The following is a 17434-nucleotide window of genomic DNA, read 5'->3' as shown; positions in this document are numbered from 1 at the left end:
GAACGGTAGAGAGACTACCCAATCTAAAAAATAGTATGGGTGGGAAAAAGTAAGTATCAGAGGGATGAGGGGTGGACTAGGAGGGTAAAATAATAGGTAGAGGACCTATAAGGAAGCGCAAAAGTCTAGTATAGCCCCTTGTGACTACGAGCAATTCAAAAAAAGAATCCCAAAAATGCTGGGGAACAAAAATTTACCTGAAGTGTTCTTTTGGTGAGCCTGGGCGCCTAATGAACGCCGCTGCTCTGGCTGCCTGGAGGTTATAGCGATGTCAATTAGCTGAGGGGGCGGGGGCGGTGGGCGTATGTGCTCCCAGCCAGCCCCAGTAGTATCCAGGGAGGTAGTGTACGGGGGCGTGGCTATCTCGCCACCGGTCCTACGTGGCCAAGGTGGAGGAGGAAGGGGGCGCGGTCTTATCCGGGCGAGCAGCGTCACCTCGCATCTGGGACGCATCTGAACTCGCCCGCCCCTATGAGGCTGAACGTAGTATCTGAGCGCACGTCATAACGTAGACGTGCGCTCTGATCTGTAGAGCGAGGGGGAGGAGAGAGGGCGGTGTATAGACGTGGAGGGGCCATGTAGTGTATGCCTGTCACCATGGTGACAGACCTACGCCGAGAGCGCGTGCCTGTCAGGGAAACTTTGCTGCCTGTAAAAAAGTTTATATATATAAAAGGGGGAATGGATGCCGAAGCTAAATCAATAGGGGAATGGATGCAATAGTATATTCAAAGGATACCTCATGCAAGAACATAATATAATATATTACATAAAATATGATAATAAAATAATTGTAGACATTAGAAAGTAAATTAAAACAATTGTAAATAGTAAAAAATAAATAAATAATAATAATAATATACAATGAACAGTGATAATGACATTTGAAACCCAGTAGCTCCAAGGCCTATATGAGAGGGGGATTTGTAAAACCCCACCGTATAAACTTCCGTTTAAGGGAGAGCAAAAATCCATAGGTCTTTCTAAGAGTTTCAGCTATAGTATAGATGTAAGTATACCAGAGTAACACAAGTGTAGCCTGAGCCTAAAGATGCGTGACTGTGTGTAGATAGAGAGTGTCGCCCATGACTAGTATGTAACAGGATCTAATAGTGTGGGCTACTCCCAAATAATTATTTAGGAATTAAAGTAAAGCAATGGGAGGGGGGGGGGGGGAAGAGGGGGAGGGGGGGGAAGGGGGGGAGGGGGGGGTTATAGGTTTTTTTTTTTTATAAAAAGTTTTAATAATAATAATACATAACTAGAGGGACCTAAGGGAGGGATCCAAACCACAGGTCTAACCTGTGGTCTGGTTGAGCGGGTCGACCAATTATTTGAGCCAGGAAAAACGCTTTAGGTCTGTTGTATACAGATGTAGTATATAATGTAGGATAGAGCGGCTGATACCTATCTTTTTTGGACCATACTTGCTCCTAAGTTGGTTCTACATAAATGATTATACACCAGATTGGGCTCCCGATCTCCCTGTATTTTTGTCATTTCAAGTTTGGATTTATCAGTTTTGAATTACAGCGTTTTATAAGTTTAAACCTAAATCTCTCTCAGAGGGAATGAACTGTGATTGGTTTGTGAACCGGAGGGGGCTGGCTTTTTTCCACCCCCAGAACTAGCTTCCATAAAACCAGGGTGCATACAGGGAGGGGAAGTCCTCCAAATCCCATCTTCACGAGAGCATGCTGCTGCTAGCCAGAGGACCATGTGGTTTGCGGCCATCTTGTCTGAACTTTGCTCCTGAACTGAAACAAAGGAACTTTACAAGTTTTCCCAGAAAGGACATATTTCCACGAACTTAAGTATTTTCTCCCTTTTCATTTTTTTACTGCGCTACTAATGTTTCTATGATTGTTGATTTTAATGATTTTCTCTGTATATATTAATTATGACGCTAACGTCATTTATTTGCTCGGCTACACCTATTATTCAGCAACATAAAACTGAACCCTGGCTTCTGAAGAGTCGCTACTATTGTTGATAGCTAGATAAAATAGAGTGTGTTTAGCCCTTTTCTATTTGCAGGTCTAGAGTCAGCCAGTCAGTGGGTTCCTCTGTCCCATGGTAACAGAGGTGGTGGCAGTTATACCCTGAAATAGTGTGTAATTTGTATTACCGTAACTCACAGGCTCCCTTCTAGTCAGTCTGCTGCCAAAATCCCAGCGGTTTCTGCGCACTGATTGCGACCACAGATTGCATGGTCTGTGTGCTGAAACCGATTGGAAGGCATTGTGCGGTCCGGCCACTAGGAGGCTTGTGACAGTATGGCAGGTACGTAGACGACTTGTTAGTTGCCTGGGATGGCACGCCCGATGAGGCTACCAGATTTGTTGATTTTCTCAATCAAAACACACTTAATCTCTTATTTACATACCAATGGGCCCCTCTGACTGACATTAGGGCCCTGACACCCAGGGCCAGAACTACACATCATGGGTCCCCCCAGCTAAACTTTGATGTGGCTCCCCAATATTCATACTCTTTCCCTTGCCTACCCTGGAGAGTGGAGACCCTCACAGCCTGGTTCTGGGAGTCCATCTTGCAAGGGTCCTAAAATAAGTGTAACATCCACATCCATAACAAGTGGAGCCACAAAAACACATGGATCTTGAGGATAGACCCCTTTATCAGAGGAGGTGAAGTAGTAGATGGGGCCCCCTTACTGCTATGGGCCCTCCTGCGGTCACATGGACTGCTTCCCTCTAGTTACGCCTCTGCTGACACCATACACCCTCCACATCCTGTCTGACACTACTGTCCAGGAGGGCTGTGTGCACCACATTCATGGGGTACCAGAGTCGGGAGAAGGTCCTCCAGCACCCAAGGCTGAGACACCAAAGAGCGCCCCTCCATCCCTGTAATCCAAATAATCGGAACATTTGTATAGCGCTTTTCTCTTGTCGGACTTGTGTGCCCCCTCCTACACTGCGCCCTGAGGCTTGAGCCTATCTCGCCTCTGCCTCGGCCCTGGGAGGCACAACACCTAAATCTTCCCCTGCCTGGATCTGAATGTAGTTTCTCAGATACTTCTAATCTAGCCCCTGACTCAGCCTTCTGCTTCTGCTTCACCACTCCAGTGCGCCCTCTAGTGGTGGTAGGAATGAGTTTGACCCCATGTGACCTAAAGAGGCTTTCCTCTGAGGCCACACTGAGTCCCTCACCAGACTACCGAAAGACAAACAGTAACTGTGTGGCCTGAAAGGCTAGAGAGCAGCCAGAGCATCCTATTACAATGAGTGTGACATGGCATTAATTAGATCTCAGTAATACTCTTAAACAAAGAAGAGCTATATATAACATAACTGGCATCTCATTTCTATAATCTTTCACTTTAGCACTTTAAACTTCCTACATAAGTCCTCCTCTAGATGCTGGACAGTACTCAGTGTCTTTGCTGCAATGACTGTAGAAACTGCTTTTTGATAAAGCACAATGGATTACTGACGGTGTGACTGCTTTGTGCACTGCTCACTGTACAGAATCTTCCCTTCATTAGGTCACTACTGTCACAACAAAGCCAAGCCTCAAGTTCTGTGCTCTATTTTTATCCATCTCTTAACCTTTCTGCTGCTTTTAACTCGGCAGATCTCTCTTTTCTGCTGCCTTTACTACATCAATTTGGGGATTAGAGAAAGGTGGACGTTCAGCTTCCCTTAAGGGACACCAGCGGTAGCGAGTTCTAGAATCCCTTTTTCAGTACTGATTTCAGGCGTTACAGTGCTGCTCATGTTCCCTGGACCACCGGAGATATCACATACTGCTGTGAGCCTGGACAAGGCTGAAGATGGTATTCCTAGGGGTGAGTATTTCTATTTCACACCACTAATGAGTGGTTATTCTTAGCACCGCTAGATAAAATACATCAAGTACATCTGATATATTGGGGTGTATTCCCTAAACTGCGTTACGCTGAATTACTTGTGTAAAGTCTCACGCATGATGAGTAGAGCATTATATATTGCATGTAATGCATTGCGTTCTGCTCTACTCACGTGTTTTTGTTTAGCACAGTTTAGTACATACACTCCATTGTCACTATTTTGCTTCCTGTTTTGATGATGTTGTTGCTTCTTTATGTGCTTGTGTACAAAACAAACAAAAGTTTAATATGTTTCTAAGGTAACTGGATGCTCCTAATATTCTCACAAACTAACTCAAAAGGATTCTTATATGTTTGTCCCACAATATATATATATAACATTAGCTTCATCTATGCATATTTATTTTCAGCAGAAGAAGGAACAATGAAAATATTGATATCATCCCATATACTCATTTTTAAAAAACTGTTGTAAGGACTTCTGTTGTATACTTTACCATCTACTTAAAGCAAACTTGAAGCGAAAACACACTTATGATATAATGCATTGTATGTGTAGTACGGATAATTAATAGAACATTAGTAGCAAAGAAAAGAGTCTCTATATAGCTTTTTTTAAAAAAAAAATTAGAACATTGAATTATTCTCTAATATTTACAGTTTACAAACTACACTCTGTATTTTAAACTATAAAACAGAGCAGAGCTAATGACCCTTTGAACTTTCCTGCAGTAAAACCTTATCTCAAGCAGTCTCTCACTGTTTCCTGGCTGATAAGTGCTTCAGAAAACAGGACTGTCTTCGACCCAAGTTGGGTCGAAGAGCTCAGTGAAGCTCTTTTGCATAAATAACAACTGAAGTTTCTTAACTCTTACTGTACTGGAAAACAATATGAGACTCTTTTCTTTGCTACTAATGTTCTATTTCTTAGCTGTACTACACATACAATTCATTATCTCAGAAGTTTATTTTTGCTTCAGGTTTGCTGTAAATGACTTCTTTTTAACCACCTCAGTTACTGCAACTTTTACCTCGCTAGTCTTATTGCATCGCACTGATTTTTTCATCAGTTCACAATCACACATTTTTGGTCTACTTTCTTCCTTCGTCGAAAAATCTCTATATTCTAATACCATCTACTTCAAATAAGCTACATGATGCTTTTATTGATTTAAAAGGACAACACAACATTGAAAAATTCCAAATACATACATATAAAATGTACACTTCTCCCAGAGTGAAATGCATTGTAAATTACTTGTTCTTTTCCTATGTCTTTTCCTATCTCGCTGTCACTTACAGTAGGTAGTGAAAGTCTGAAAGATCTGTCAGGTTTTGGACTATTCCATCTCTTCATAGCGGATTCTCAGGTATGTTTTTATTTATAAAAGCACTTACTGAACTGCAGCTCCTCAATTCAACTTCTAAAATAGTAGGGGAGCTGGCTGACATCTTTGTATACACCTTTTCCAGGGAGGGATTTTGTAAACAATAAAGTAAATACTGTAATGAGTATACCCGTGGGGATATGGACTAGTCCAAAACCAGTCAGATCTGTCAGCTTTTTAATAACTACTGTAAGTGGCGGCAGCATAGGAAAATCGTAATTTATACAGCATTTTACTGGGAAAATGTACATTTTATGTAAAACAAATTTTACTATAGTGGCCCTTTAAAATTAATTTACTGTGTTTGTAACCCTTAGCAACTGAACTTCATAAATGCAAGTTTGTAAAAGCACTAAAATGGATTCCTTCTGTGAGTCAAAGTAAGACTTTTTGAATCGAAATTATACCATTTATTGGATATTTTAAAAGCATAAGCGTACGCTTTTGGCTAGTCAGTCTTCATCAGATTCAAATCCGGTCAAAGGATTTGAGTTTGATGAATTCTTATCAGCTAAAAGCTTACTCTTATTTGTTTAAGTTAGCCAATACATGTTATCATCCTGATTCACAAAGTCTTGCTTTGACTGATGGCTAACATGGTACAATACTAGTCTGGGGGGAATTGATAAAGGGTGGTAAAACAAAAACAAACAAAAAAGAAGAAGAAAAATGAGCAAAAGTGCAGCTGTTACTAAGAGTAACAAATCAGAAGCTTTCTTTTTCTGGTTTCCTATAGCAACTGAATAATGATTGGCTAATCTAAAGAACTGATTCAGTAAGGGCCCGTTTCCACTATCGCGAATCTGCATTCGTTTTCTGCACTTAATTAGCCTGTTTCCACTTGTCAGGAAAACAGAGCGTTTTTCTGTGCAGGAAAAATCTGCGTAGCAGAGCCATCAGAATTCGCACACCGGAAGGCGGTGTGCGATTTGCATACAATGAAATTAATAGGAAATTCGCATGCGTTTTTCTATGCAAATTTTCCATGCAAATTCGCGTACATTTTCGCCTAAAATAAATGTAAAAGTACACAGGCACTGACATGGTTAAATTTGCATACTTACAAAAAACACGAAAACTTACGCGAATTTGCAGTAATTCGTTTTTGCGTTTTCCGCAAATAATTCGCACCGCACAAGTGGAAACGGGCCCTCAATCTTTATTTGCACCTCCCCTTATAAAACTGTTGCATTGTTCAATATATTTGCATGTTCTGTATATTCCATAGCGGGTGGACTGTAGCAAAGCATGTGCAAAATTAATTTGCATGTAAGAGAAAAAACCAAGGTAATTATATTGTTATGTAAAAGCAGATGTCTGTCAAGCAGTTGGTATGTTTAACACCCTAATAATATCTGTGAAATGGGAGTAACGTGATCTCCGCATAGCACTTCAGTGTTCAGATTGTGCAAGACTGTTTAGAACACCACCAGGCCATGAACTTCAGGCCCTCCACTTCCGTCCCACTGTAGAGACACACTTGCAGGACTGACAGAGGGTGTAATGTATGGTGTGTCTGTCTGTCAACCTTCTGAAACTCTGTCGCACATGGTGAACCAAGCTGCATCACTTAAAGGGGAACTGAAGAGAGAGGTATATGGAGGCTGTCATGTTTATTTCCTTTTAATCAATACCAGTTGCCTGGCAGCCCTGCTGGTCTATTTCTCTGCAGTAGTATCTGATTAAAACCAAAAACAAGCATGCAGCTAGTCTTGTCAGATCAGACTTATAAGTCTGAACCACTGAAACACCTGATCTGCTGCATGCTTGTTCAGGGGCTATGGCTAATAGTATTAGAGGCAGAGGATCAGCAGGGCTGCCAGGCAACTGGTATTGTCTAAAAGGAAATAAACCTGACAGCCTCCATATACACCTCTCTTCAGTTCCCCTTTAAAGGGAACCTAAACTGAGAAGGATATGGCTTTTTCCTTTTAAAATAATACCAGTTGCCTGACTCTCCTGCTGATCCTGTGTCTCTGATACTTTTAGCCACAGCCCCTCAACAAGCATGCAGATCAGGTGCTCTGACTGAAGTCAGACTGGATTAGATGCATGCTTGTTTGAGGTGTGTGATTCAGCCACTACTGCAGTCACAAAGATCAGCAGGACTGACAAGCAACTGGTATTGTTTAAAAGGAAACATCCATATCCCGCTCAGTTAAGTCCGCGGCCCACTGCTGGTGGTCCACAGGTCTGGCCTCTTGCCAGACCTGCTGAACAGTTATTTTGAATAGAAGATGAAAAAGCATCACCTAGGAGAAAACATAGGATACAAAGTTAATCAAATGAGGGCCCCGTTGTGCTGATGAGGGCTCCATATCTGAGATTCTTGTTAGCTGTCAGTGAAAATACAGCCTTATAATTATCAGAGGCAAGATTGAGCTTTCTTGTAAATAGTAGAACACTCAACAGATGTTGAAATTCCACAGGATCAGAGATATAATCTCATACCAAGTTCCATTCCATAATGTTCCCACAAATAGGGAGTATAGTTACAGCTCAGTCTCCGTGACCATGTCTCTATACCTCTTCACCCCAATATTGAGCTCTGTGGTCTCTTGACTCTTGAGTGTCTTCAGAAAGAGATAAAACTGTATATAGTTTAAGGCTACTTGCACACCAAGACGTTGCGTTAGGTGCTACGTTAAGGTCGCATAACGTGCACCTAACACAACGTATGGTGCTGCAAGTGAGGACGGTAGAGTGAGCCGCGTTAGGCGGCTCGATTCCTATAATGTCTCCCAGAGTGGCGCTGATTGGCCAGCGGGACCACGTGATGCGGAGCGAGACACTCCGCATCACGTGGTCCCGCTGGCCAATCAGCGGCCGCCAGTGCAGTGAATATTAAGTAGCCATGTGCGCGGCTACTGTAGCTGGCTCTCCCCGCCTCCTCTCCGCCCCCCACTGAGCATGTGCAAACAGTCTAACGCGGCTATAGCCGCTGTAACGCCGTAGCATGCTGCACTTTCCGGAGAACGTGCAGCGTTACATGTAACGCAACGTGGGCTGTGTGAACAGCCCACTTGTGTTACATTGCTGTGCGTTGGGGGAGCGTTACAGGCGCACTAACGTGCGCCTGTAACGTCTTAGTGTGTAAGCAGCCTAATACTATTAACATATAATCACACTACAGCAATAATCCAAACTCCTGTATTTCACTTGACTTCTTATATCCACAAGCACCACTACACCACCAAAAGTATAGATTGCGCTCACCAACTCATGCGGCTGACCAGAGGATGGATCAGCAGATAGGCTTATTCATAGAATGTGAACCCTCCTTGAACCGCATTGGTAGTCCTCCTCATAGACATATAACAAACAGACAAGCGCACATAACGTAATACTGTCTTACATGCAATGCACCCAGTGCTCCACACTTGCTGTAAATCCCCGGCATTTCCGTGCAGCACTCACAGACACCAGCCACCACAATAGTAAAAGCAGCTCACCGGACTACCAGGCCGGAGCCTTAACCAGACAATTCAACATAAACTGCTTAGATGCCTTCTGCCTTAAACAGACCATATATTCCATTAAAAGACATTAAAGAACTGCACTTACAGATTTCCCATTAAAATGCGCATATAAAATCCAACACATGTATTCAGCGTCTCTCTCCGTCCCAAGCTCTGTCCTACCGGGTTCGTCACTACGTGACTAAGTTTAGTTACTAAGTGATTCATCAAGCTAGAGCTTTGATTTGCTCCCAATTGGCCTCAATTCACTGAGCTTTATCAAACACGTTATCATACGTTTGATAATTTTCCTCATGGGTAAAATCTAGTTTTGAATTCACTAAGGTGTTATAGATTTATTGATCATTTCATCGATAAAACATTCGATAACTCTATAACACCCTAATGAATTAAAAATTAGATTTTACCCATGGGGTAAATTATCAAAAGTTTGATAAAGTGTTTAATAAAGCTCCGTAAATTGAGGCCATTATTGTCTCCGAAGGAAGCAATTAACTACAATGAGCATTCATTTTGGTACTATGTTATGAGTTATTCTACTGATAAGTCTGCATATTGGTGCTTCCACTTCCAATACTGCTGACACCAAAAAGGCCGGTATACTATTATAGAGTTTTAACTTATTTACTTTAGGTGGTATTTGGATTAGAGCAGGTTGGTGTCTGAAATGATCAGACTTTTGGTTAAGATAGTGTTTGGAATAGTTACAAGTCAAGCATAGTTTCAGGATTCCATAAAAGATTTAAATTAAATATTAGGACTAGGGGATGAGGATTAGAGTCAGGATTAGGCTGGTGAAATCTTAAAGGAGCAATGTTTCTGATTGCTCATGCATTATCAGTTCACTTGCACAATATCATTATATATTATTTATTTAATAAAATTTTATGTTTAGGTTTTGAGCGGTTAGTCTTTAAACAACTATTTAAAACCTGACTTATATGTTTGTTTGATTGGTCTGCTGTAGAATTTAGTTAAGACTTCTGGGCCATCTGATCATTTGATCAGATTTCTGATTGGATTAGAATTGAATATCTGTATTTTATTGATGGCTATCTGTTGACCTTAATGTCAGTGGTTGGTGTGGGTTCTCCCAGGGCATGGAGTCATAGTTATTGTTTTCACTCAAAAAATCCAAAGGGGTAAAGTACTGTCCCTAGTGGTCAGCAGAATACTTTGTTTGGGTTGAGTATAAGGTCACAGCCCCCAGTATTGCCCCAACAGTGATGTTGAGCACAAACTACACAGGTAGCCAGGTACAAGAATGGAGTTGAAAAATATCCAGGCTTGAGATCAGGGGGGATGGCAATCAAGCTAGTTGATACTCAGACGGGAAGATTTGGGCTACAGCCAAACAGGCTAAATCAGAATTCAGGCAAGAGGTCAAGTCAAGCAGCACAGAGGCATAGTAATAGGCTAAGACTAAGGTCAAACATGGGAGATCAAATATCACGTATAAAGCAAGCTGGTCAAAACCGACAGATGCAAATAGCTACTCTGGAGATGCAGAAGTTTCAGCAGCGTACTGCTGCTCAAGAGATCATTTTATGCAATTTGGTGTAACCCCACAAATGACTCAAGTGTCCACGCATATGTAATGTTTTTCACTCCAAGGGTCTTCATATGCATACATACAGCTAAGGCATGCTGCACTTGCATGTATGCATCTTGGGCAACATTTAAAAGGTCACGACAGGCAGCGTGCATGGCAGCTCACACAACTAGGCCGAATTACAGGTAAGCATAGTGGTCTATGACAACCTTCCTGTGTGTGCTAGACCTTAGGTGTAGTAGGAAAAGGTAATCAATAGTTAGATATCAATGATTAGTTGGAAGCATATTTTAGGCAGGCTAGAACAAGGTAATGGAAGAATTAAGGTGCTTGGAAAGGCTTTGGGATTGCCCTTTAAGTAGGGTAATTAGCTTTGCTACCAGGTTTCTGTTTTTAATACAAAAAGTACTGGCTTTGTTTTGTCAGTGTCAACATCTCTGTTCCAAAATCCTATAGTGGCAAGATGTTGGCAACAAAATCCAATGTGCCATTACTGAGGGTCTGCGTTGGGATTAATCAAATGGTCAAAGGAGAGGTGCCCAAAGAATAAATAGAAAAAAGCATAATGCAGTTTCAGATTTGTATTTAGCTTTTAAACATTTTTTAAAGTTAAATGGTTTTAACAAAAAGATAAAAGTGTATTGTAAATCCACATTTAAAGTCAGTGGCCCTTATCCAATTAACTTTGCTCTTGAATTTTTTTCCCAGACGATAATTTTTTTTTAATCTCATCTAAAAAATAACTTTGAATTTTGCAATTGAAAAGAAGTACTAAAAAGTATATAAAAAGTAATATCAGATTTATTTTGAGTAATTTTTTCCTTGATGGGAGCTTTAAAGGTATTTTATTGATTGATTGATTTATTTATTAGGTTTGAAAATATCTCCTTGGAGAAAACTCAGGCAAACAGTCTTTATGTATTTCATAATGGAATATTAAATGCTATGTATATGATGCTCATGTGTATAAGAACCCATGGAGAAGTGTGTCATCGGTTTAGTCATCTGCTAGATTTTCAAAGCTATGATATGATTTGCTTTAGAACATTAATGATTTTGTTCAAACTCAATCAGATTTTTTCAATTGGACATCGAACGAAAATTGATAAAAAAAGACATACTCATGGAAGCTAGCCAGAATCTTGATCAATATTTTCCAGCATTTCCATCTTCCCCACACTTCCTCCTTCCCAGTGGAATTTTCAGCTGTAAAGGAGGAATTGTTGGAGTATGGAGCGCAGCATGCAGCGCATAGGCAGTGATACAGGTAATGTAATCCGCCCTGTCTCGGCCCTATCCTCACACACATGCTAATACAGTTTCTTTCCTATAAAACTGTGGTCGCTCATCCCTTTTGCTTGGCAGTTCTGTAAATATGTGGCTAAAATGGCGAGACTGTAATCACTGCACCACACTAATTCTGGATATGTTGCTGAAAGTACTAAAGACACAAGATCAAGAGGACAGCCTGGCAGTGACTATAGTTTAAAAACAAAAAAGGCAGCCTCTGCAGTGTCCCTATAACCCTTACAGCAGGGGTCAAGAACTTTTTTGGCTGAGCGAGCCATAAATGCCACATATTTTAAAATGTATTTCCTTGAGAGCCATACCATATGTTTCAAACTGGGACAGTGCGCATGCACAGCAGAGGGCTCACATCCCTGTTGCCATGGTGATGTGTTTACAGTTGATCCGCCGGACAGCGGAAGGGTCAAACACATCTTCATCTTCTCTTGGGTTTCAGCAACATCAGCAATTTCCCAAAGAGCCAAACAGGAGAAATATTGACTAACAGGTTGTACAATTAGCTAGCTGACTTGGGGATTGATTCATTTTGTAGGACGAGTTTCCCGCACTTTGGCTCAAAAGGCTGCTTGTCAAGTGACAGGCAGCCTATTGGGCCTATCAAAATGCGGTGATCTCGTCCTAAAAAGTCACTGGACCTGGCAGGATCAAGGGTAGGACAATTAGAGTGGCCGTTAGTTTTGGGGTAGCGCAAGTAAGTTAGTAGTGCATGCTACAGCAGTAGCGTCCCTACTTTGAAAATTTTACTTGCGCTGCCACACTAAGCTGTGCTGCTTGAGCAGTGTAGCTTAGTGAATCAACCCCTTACTGATTTGTATGTGAGCCAGATGCAGCCATCAAAAGTGCCACATCTGGCTCTCGAGCCATAGATTCCCTACCCCTGCCTTACAGCAAGAAAACAAAAAAAAAGAAGTTAATAGGACTGGGAATGTACATACAAATGTTTATGTCCTATATTACTTCTGGTACCCTTTAAGCACTGGGAAGTTACTGTAAGGGCTGACAAATACTAGGCACACTTAGGAAGTGATTGCTGATTGCTGCTTTGCCAGTGGATCCCGATGGGTGTGGTCCTACTAGCAGCAATGTGATCGCAGAGCGATTCCAAAATGCTGCTTGCAGAAGTTTGGTAGCGATCCTGGATTGTTTGCAATTGAGCCAGGAAATGTTGGCACTTCTGGGATTATGCAAATTGTGGGCGCTTTCGCAAAGGGCCCATAGTGGGTCCCATCCCTCAGGGCTCTTTTACACTAGGAGCTGTTCCGTCCCATTTTAACAGAACGCGCCTAGGATGCGGTAAGAAAGGTAACATGAAAGACTGTTAACTTTTATGTTACCATTTACATAGGACAAGGCACGCTGTGAAGCTGCCCACTAACGGTCCAATTTCTAGCGAAAAATCGTTTGAGCGATCAGAAATTCTGATCGGACGAAAAATCGTTCACTACACCATCAACTAGCCAATCATTGCTTCCTATCTATCACGACCACCAAGAAAATCCAAATTTTCGTTCGACGAAAATTCATTCGGGCGACATTTTTTTCACTCATTCATAATCGATTGTGTCCACCAATGGAGATTATTTACAACCAATCCGATCAGAAATTCTGATCGCTCTAACGATTTTTCGCTAGAAATTGGACCGTTAGTGGCCAGCTTAACTCTTATGAGTCACATGTCATTTACCTAAGCCTAAGAGCCCTCTTCCACTAGCGTGTGCACAAGCCCGATGTCGTGCGCACATTATGATGCACAGCATGACATCGGGAAGTTGAGGTTTCAGCTGCGCTATTTGTAATTCACCCAACGGGAAACCACTTGCCTCGTACGATTGAAAACTCCCAGAAGCTCTGGGAGTTTTCAATCGCACAACGCAAGTGGTTTCCCGTTGGGTGAATTAGAACTATTTGTATATGCTACCCGGCGCTAGAGTTTCTTATATATATATATATGCATATATATATATAAGAGTGAGCTGCGTTGTTAGTTGAGGGATCCCTAGCACCCTCACAGTAATGAGTCAAGATAATATATTAAATCTAACACGCGCTTCAGGTATAAAGCTAGATTCCTCTTTATTCTCCGTTTCTTATGTTAAAATCCACACATAAAGTAAAAGTAAAATATCAATAGGATAAACAAACAACCCTATATAAAACCCTGATCCTCCAAGTCCATTCATTCATATACATTCAAAACACATATATAGAAGGGCCCTTCTATCACAACCTTCCTCGTCAATTCTTGTAAGGAAAAGACGTATTAGAGATATTCCAAAGTGTAATGGTAAAAGGGGATCTAGAAAGAGAGTCTAAAAAATATTGGTAGATCTCCAAATGTCCTCATAGGGAGCCCGTTCTGTTCCCAGCCAACGTCTGTTTCCAAGGCTTATAAAGTTATGCTGTTCCTCCAATTAGAAAAAAGAAAGATTCCCACTTACAGTTCTGCAGTAGGTCTATCAATTCGAAGGATGGGTCTACTAAATTTCAAGATGTACTCCTTCTTATAGGTCTCATTATCTTTTGGCAAAGATCGTGGACTACAGACAAGCCGTGATAGCGCGCAGCGGCCGCCTGTAAGCAGAGGTTCAACGGATCTTTTAGCGGTGACGTCACCCACATTAGCCAGAGAGACTGCAGCCAGCCAGAAGGAAGTGCGACGAGCGGACCCGTGAGTCTTTACACACGGAAGTGACGTATGCGCACCTCAACTACACGGCGTGGAGAGCAGCGAGGAGACGGCTCACCATCAAGACGGACCTTTAGTTTGTGGTGGTGAGACCTATAAGAAGGAGTACATCTTGAAATTTAGTAGACCCATCCTTCGAATTGATAGACCTACTGCAGAACTGTAAGTGGGAATCTTTCTTTTTTCTAATTGGAGGAACAGCATAACTTTATAAGCCTTGGAAACAGACGTTGGCTGGGAACAGAACGGGCTCCCTATGAGGACATTTGGAGATCTACCAATATTTTTTAGACTCTCTTTCTAGATCCCCTTTTACCATTACACTTTGGAATATCTCTAATACGTCTTTTCCTTACAAGAATTGACGAGGAAGGTTGTGATAGAAGGGCCCTTCTATATATGTGTTTTGAATGTATATGAATGAATGGACTTGGAGGATCAGGGTTTTATATAGGGTTGTTTGTTTATCCTATTGATATTTTACTTTTACTTTATGTGTGGATTTTAACATAAGAAACGGAGAATAAAGAGGAATCTAGCTTTATACCTGAAGCGCGTGTTAGATTTAATATATTATCTTGAATTAGAACTAGCGGATTTCCACAAAACATGCACTGTTGGTGGGCCTTGAAGACAGAATTGGGGAACCCTGCTAGAAAACAGATGGTTTCTGAAGCCTCTAGAGAAATGGATCTAGCAGATAATTACTCCACAGGCTGCTGTTTATCTCTGCAATTACTCTTTATCCCTGATTCTATGGTACCTTTCTTTTCTGCATAATTATTGTTTTTGTTTCTAATAGGAATTATTATCACTGCTAAGAGTAAAGAGATATATGTGATGGATGAAAATGAGCAAATCCTACAGCGAATGATGAATCTCACCTCCAGGAGACTTCAACATATACAGCTGAAAGAACAGTACCGGATTCTGAAAGAGCTGGGGAGCGGCTCCTATGGTCAGGTCTTACAAGCCGAACATAAACTACAGGGTGAGATGATGGTTATCTTTATCTTTTTACCTGAGTGTAGAGATTGACATCATATATGATAATATGGCTGTTTCTACCAGTTAAAACAAGTTAATTGTATTGACACATCTCCATTTTTGAACGTTATGAACAGCGGTGAGTGAAAAATTTTTGGATGCGCTTTCACTGTTGCCATTAATCCTTCGATTATACAGAATATATAAAACAGGGAAACCGAGAGCCCAGAATAGTGTAATATGTATTGGAAAAGGACAGGATAAATGAATAGTAAGCAATTTATACTCACAAACCAGGGTTACCGCTCAGGCAACCACTGTAAACGCAGGTGGGGAGATTAGGCCTGTCCCCACTCAGGACTAACATGTCGCTCTCTGTAGATCAGGAACAAAGGGGATAAACACCCCTCCACCCAGGGGTGGATACAGATATAGTAGAAGGTGAACAGAGGCGCCAAAAGGATAAAATATGCTAAAATTATAAAAAAAAGTTTGGGAGGCGGTGGTGGCCTCGACCTCCCAAAACAGACACATAAGCTGTCGATTTTTCAGCAAAAACAGGTTTTTATTCACATACTCCAATAAAACAGGCAACGTGTTTTGCAGGTATAGTCCTGCTTCCTCAGGCAATCACAGTAGGAATATCACACAGCAAGAAGTCTAGTCCACGCATAGCGCTATGTGTGGACTAGACTTCTTGCTGTGTGATACTCCTACTGTGATTGCCTGAGGAAGCAGGACTATACCTGCAAAACGCGTTGCCTGTTTTATTGGAGTATGTGAATAAAAACCTGTTTTTGCTGAAAAATCGACAGCTTATGTGTCTGTTTTGGGAGGTCGAGGCCACCACCGCCTCCCAAACTTTTTAACAATTTTAGCATATTTTATTCTTTTGGCGCCTCTGTTCACCTTCTACTATATACTTTGATTATACAGAGTCAAACTGAAAGCAGTAGGTTTATCTCAGCAAAAGTAGCATTTCTTTTAAAGACAATTTTCCTTAAGGTGGTCATACATACATACATCCATCAATTTTGGCGGCCAGTCGAGCAAGAGACAGATCTCTCTATGATCAAAATTGATCAGATAGAGTTTTGTTGGCCACCATAAACTGCAGGCCAATTCCCGAAACGATCGATTTCAGCAAATGTACATGTACCCCTCGCATGGTAGCCAGTGTATTGCACATGCTGACGTCACACAGGTGCCCCATGTTAAATCTGCAGGCATCCATGTGGGGCGTGAATGAGGAATAAGACAAGAGTGTGGAAACAGTGGAGGATGGGGGGCATTGAGGGGTGGTCCATGTACATTTCAGGTGTTGCGGCCGAGGGTTTCCATCTTGTTTGCCGTACTCGATTTTGCAAGCCGTTATCGATACTCACTCGATCAAGCATGTCTGGTCGATATTTTCTACCATGTCTGATCAATACAAGTGACTAATTTTGACATGATATTGGTCGAATTGTTGATCAGGCATATTCTTGGCGGTACCAATTTTAATCAGATTTGATAATAAGTATCTAATCTGATGCTCAATTGGCCACCAAGTCTACAGATGTATGGCCAGTTGGCCACCTTTACATCTTCTTGGATATCATTCATCCATCTTTGAGTAATCTGTAACCTGGAGTTTAGATTTTGTACTATAATTCCCATGTGCCAGATATCAGGGTTATCACCTCTTGCCCGTCTGGTTTCGTGTTTATGATTTTCACATGGGCCTTACTATACATGCGCGGAAACCATATACCGTAGATGCAATTATTGTTCAGGAGTTGGCAGCACTTGTATCTGGGATGCACTGACTGAATCAAAGCTCAACTTGGAAAACGTAGAGTATGTTTTGCATCGGACGGGATGTGATTATATTGTAATGGTACATTGACATCTCCATGTTAGCAGTGCGTGTGCATCCGTCAGAATCACGCAAGGCATGCTGTGATTAGTGGATGATATGCACGGTTACAGTTACAGTGAGGCATACTTTATATACTGTACATACAATGCGGTTTCCCCCGCTGCTGCATTGAAATCCTGTTTTTACAAGATGTGAAATGCAATGCCCCAGTTTTTATGGGACATTGTTTCATATTTGCTGCCTATTGGATTGTGAAATGTTCATATCATTATGCTACAAGTCACTTAAAGAGGCACAATATTGACATATAGTAGAATGTAGTAAGTTATGCAGGATCTATA

The 17434-nt window shown here is 41.5% G+C and overlaps 1 protein-coding gene across 3 annotated transcripts in view; it reads left to right on the top strand.

The window, feature by feature from the left end:
- The window catches only part of LOC137522789 (serine/threonine-protein kinase SBK1-like), a 71624-nt gene that overhangs the window by 23298 nt on the left and 30892 nt on the right, over positions 1-17434 (top strand). The window contains exons 1-2 of one of the 3 annotated variants that reach the window (XM_068242876.1): positions 3382-3811; positions 15048-15236. In XM_068242876.1, the coding sequence (XP_068098977.1) occupies positions 3739-3811; positions 15048-15236 (262 nt within the window). In that variant the 5' untranslated portion in view covers positions 3382-3738. Of the gene's footprint in view, positions 1-3381; positions 3812-12026; positions 12047-15047; positions 15237-17434 lie in introns of those variants that run through there. The other 2 variants (XM_068242878.1, XM_068242877.1) reach the window with 2 other exon arrangements.

This window comes from Hyperolius riggenbachi, chromosome 6 (genome assembly GCF_040937935.1).
Source record: "Hyperolius riggenbachi isolate aHypRig1 chromosome 6, aHypRig1.pri, whole genome shotgun sequence".
NCBI lineage: Eukaryota > Metazoa > Chordata > Amphibia > Anura > Hyperoliidae > Hyperolius > Hyperolius riggenbachi.
The sequence above is the reverse complement of the archived record's forward strand: the minus strand, read 5'-3'. Positions and strand labels throughout refer to the sequence as shown.